Raw genomic sequence first — 2,838 nt, 5'->3', positions numbered from 1 at the left:
TTTTTTTTACAGAGCTGAGGCTGGTAGGGGGCCCAAGCCGCTGCAGAGGGCGCCTCGAGGTCATGCATAGCGGCTCCTGGGGCAGTGTTTGCGACGATGACTGGGACGTTGTAGATGCTAACGTGGTGTGTCGTCAGCTGGGCTGTGGCCTGGCATTGCCGGTGCCCCGGCCCCTCGCCTTTGGCCAGGGCAGAGGGCCCATTTTCCTGGACAATGTGGAATGCCGCGGGCAGGAAGCGTCTCTGAGCGAGTGTGGCAGCAGGGGCTGGGGTGTCCACAACTGCTTTCACTATGAAGATGTGGCAGTCCTGTGTGATGGTGAGGGAAGGAAGGGGGACTGTGGTGGCCAAGAAGCTAGCAGGGTTCCATATAGGGCTTCATTGCACCACAGAGTTTCCATGGCTAGGGATTGAACCTGTGGCCTCATGTATGCTAGGCAATGACTTTACCACTGAGCCACATGCAAGGCAAGAGATTTATCACCGAGCTGTGTTCCCCTCCCTTTATCTATCTATCTATCTATCTATCTATCTATCTGAGATGAAGCCTGATATAGGCCTGGCTGGCCTGGACCACCTGATTCTCCTCCTTCTGCCTGCTGACTGCTGGCATTCCAGGCGTGTACCATTACACTAGCCTTAGCTTTATAAGCCAGACCACTGGGGTCACCCTGATCATAAGCTCTATCTATTGAGCTTAGAGCTACAGCAGAGACTCAGAGTCGACTTTGAGAACCCTTTTCTAGCCGGCAATGCTTACAAAAACAGAAGCTGTAGCTGGGTCCTAGACTTTCTGACTCTAAGAATTTAATGTTTCCAGGAAGTTCCCCGGGGTTGCCAACTGCATTAGGACTTGAGCTTAAGGGACCGGAGAGTAGTTCAGAGCACTTGCTGCTTTTCCAGAGGACCCAGGTTTGAGTCCCAGCACCCACAGGGTGGCTCGCATTCATCCTCGATCTCGCGCCCTCTTCTGGCCCCTATTGGTACTACATGCATGTGAGGTCCAGACATACAAAAAGGGGCTGCAGAGATGGGAGGAGGAGGAGGAGGAGGAGGAGGAGGAGGAGGAGGAGTAATACTCGCAGAGGACCTGGGTTCGGTTCCTAGCATCCACGTGGTAGCTCACAGCTATCCAGAACGCTTCTGCTCTCTGCAGACAGACACTAGGCACGTACATGGTGTACAAACATACATACCAAGCACTCAGACTCATGAAATAAATAGATCTAAAAAATATTAAAAACAACTCCATAAATAAAATGAAGAGCACCCCGCATGGGCCTCTGGTCTCCACGTGCACGGGTCCTTGGACCTACACACACACTCATCGTATACCACACATGCACTACACTCACAAGCGCTTTCAGCACGCACATGTGCGCGTCCACACACATCAAAAAATGGAGAGTCTGGGCCTCAGACATGGTGANACGGCCCTGAAATCACAGCATTCCGGAGATAAGAGGACACATTCAAGTTTATTCTCATCTTTGTAATAAGTGGGGGAGGGAGAAGCAAATAGTGGCTCTCCATACCCAGAATTCNGGACTTTGTTCTTGAAAGCAGGTATCTCAGGGGTCTTGTGTGTGAGGATGGAGAACAGAAAGATCCCTATGTCTTTGCTCCCACCCTGCTTTCTCTGCAGAATTCTTGCACACACAGCCCCCAACGAGGAAGGTGTTAACCAGTATGGCACCCGCTACAGCCCTCCAAAATGGGAAAAGTAAGTCATACGTCATACGGTAGTGTGAGGCTTGGCCAAGCGGGTGGGCTGGCTAGCTTACCCCTGCTGTGGGGTTTTGGACCTGCATGCCAGACTGCTATCCCTGGGGAGANCTGCTGCATAGATGAAGTAGAAGAAAACGGTTCCTTCCCTGTAAAATGTTACTTGCCCCACCCCTCTCCATCCACCATCACCAGGTGAGGGCAGTGTGCGTCTGGTGGGCGGTGCCAGCCCGTGTCAAGGCCGAGTGGAGATTCTGCATGGTGGCGTCTGGGGCACTGTATGCGACGATGACTGGGGGCTGCAGGATGCTGCTGTTGTGTGCCGCCAGCTGGGCTGTGGGGCCGCCTTGGCCGCCACCACTAATGCCTTTTTCGGCTATGGTACCGGGCATATCCTGCTGGACAATGTTCACTGCGAAGGTGTCGAGCCCCGCCTGGCAGCCTGCCAGAGCCTAGGCTGGGGCGTGCACAACTGCGGACACCACGAGGATGCTGGGGTGCTCTGTGCAGGTGCCAGGGGCAGCGGGGGCTGGGCCAGGCTACAGGGGCGGGGTCTTCGGAAGGAGTAAAGGTGGGAGGAGAACTGGAAGAAACTAAGGGCTGAGTGAGAAAAGGGGTTGGCTATCTTTCCAGAAAGGCTTTGAAATTGCCTGTACTATTCAGGCCTGCTCTGGGGAAGCAATTCAGATAACTCATTCGCACATTCTCGGTAGCTCTTATTCCTCCGTTATTAGGACTGCTTCCAGAATTTTCTAGCAATTTCCAGGTATTCTTCATGGATGATTTCAGAATAAAACAATAATATTCTAGAATGCTCCCTCAAAGATTACTTGCAAAGAACCNAACTGCAGAACCCTGCCCAGCTATCTGTAACTCTGAGAATCTAATAATAGACTGCCCCCCCATATGGACCCTCTCCAATTTGGGAGGTGTTTTCAGCAAATTAAAGGTCAGCATTGGAGCAGAGTATGTAGCTTATTTGATGGGGTGGTTTCCTAACATGCATGAAGCCCTGGGTTTAATTTCCGGCCCCACACAAACCAGGCCTACTGGTACATACTTACAGCTCTACTACTCCCTGGACTACATAAAACCCTGAAACAAAACAAAACAA

The 2,838-nt window shown here is 52.0% G+C and overlaps 1 protein-coding gene across 1 annotated transcript in view; it reads left to right on the top strand.

Annotated features, from left to right (window-relative positions):
* Ssc4d (scavenger receptor cysteine rich family member with 4 domains) overlaps positions 1–2,838 on the top strand; it is an 11,409-nt gene that overhangs the window by 2,219 nt on the left and 6,352 nt on the right. Inside the window, exons 2-4 of the mRNA XM_029477042.1 lie at positions 5–318; positions 1,645–1,722; positions 1,920–2,289. Coding sequence (XP_029332902.1) covers positions 5–318; positions 1,645–1,722; positions 1,920–2,289 — 762 coding nt within the window. The remainder of the gene's footprint in view (positions 1–4; positions 319–1,644; positions 1,723–1,919; positions 2,290–2,838) is intronic.

This window comes from Mus caroli, chromosome 5 (assembly GCF_900094665.2).
Source record: "Mus caroli chromosome 5, CAROLI_EIJ_v1.1, whole genome shotgun sequence".
NCBI lineage: Eukaryota > Metazoa > Chordata > Mammalia > Rodentia > Muridae > Mus > Mus caroli.
The sequence above is the reverse complement of the archived record's forward strand: the minus strand, read 5'-3'. Positions and strand labels throughout refer to the sequence as shown.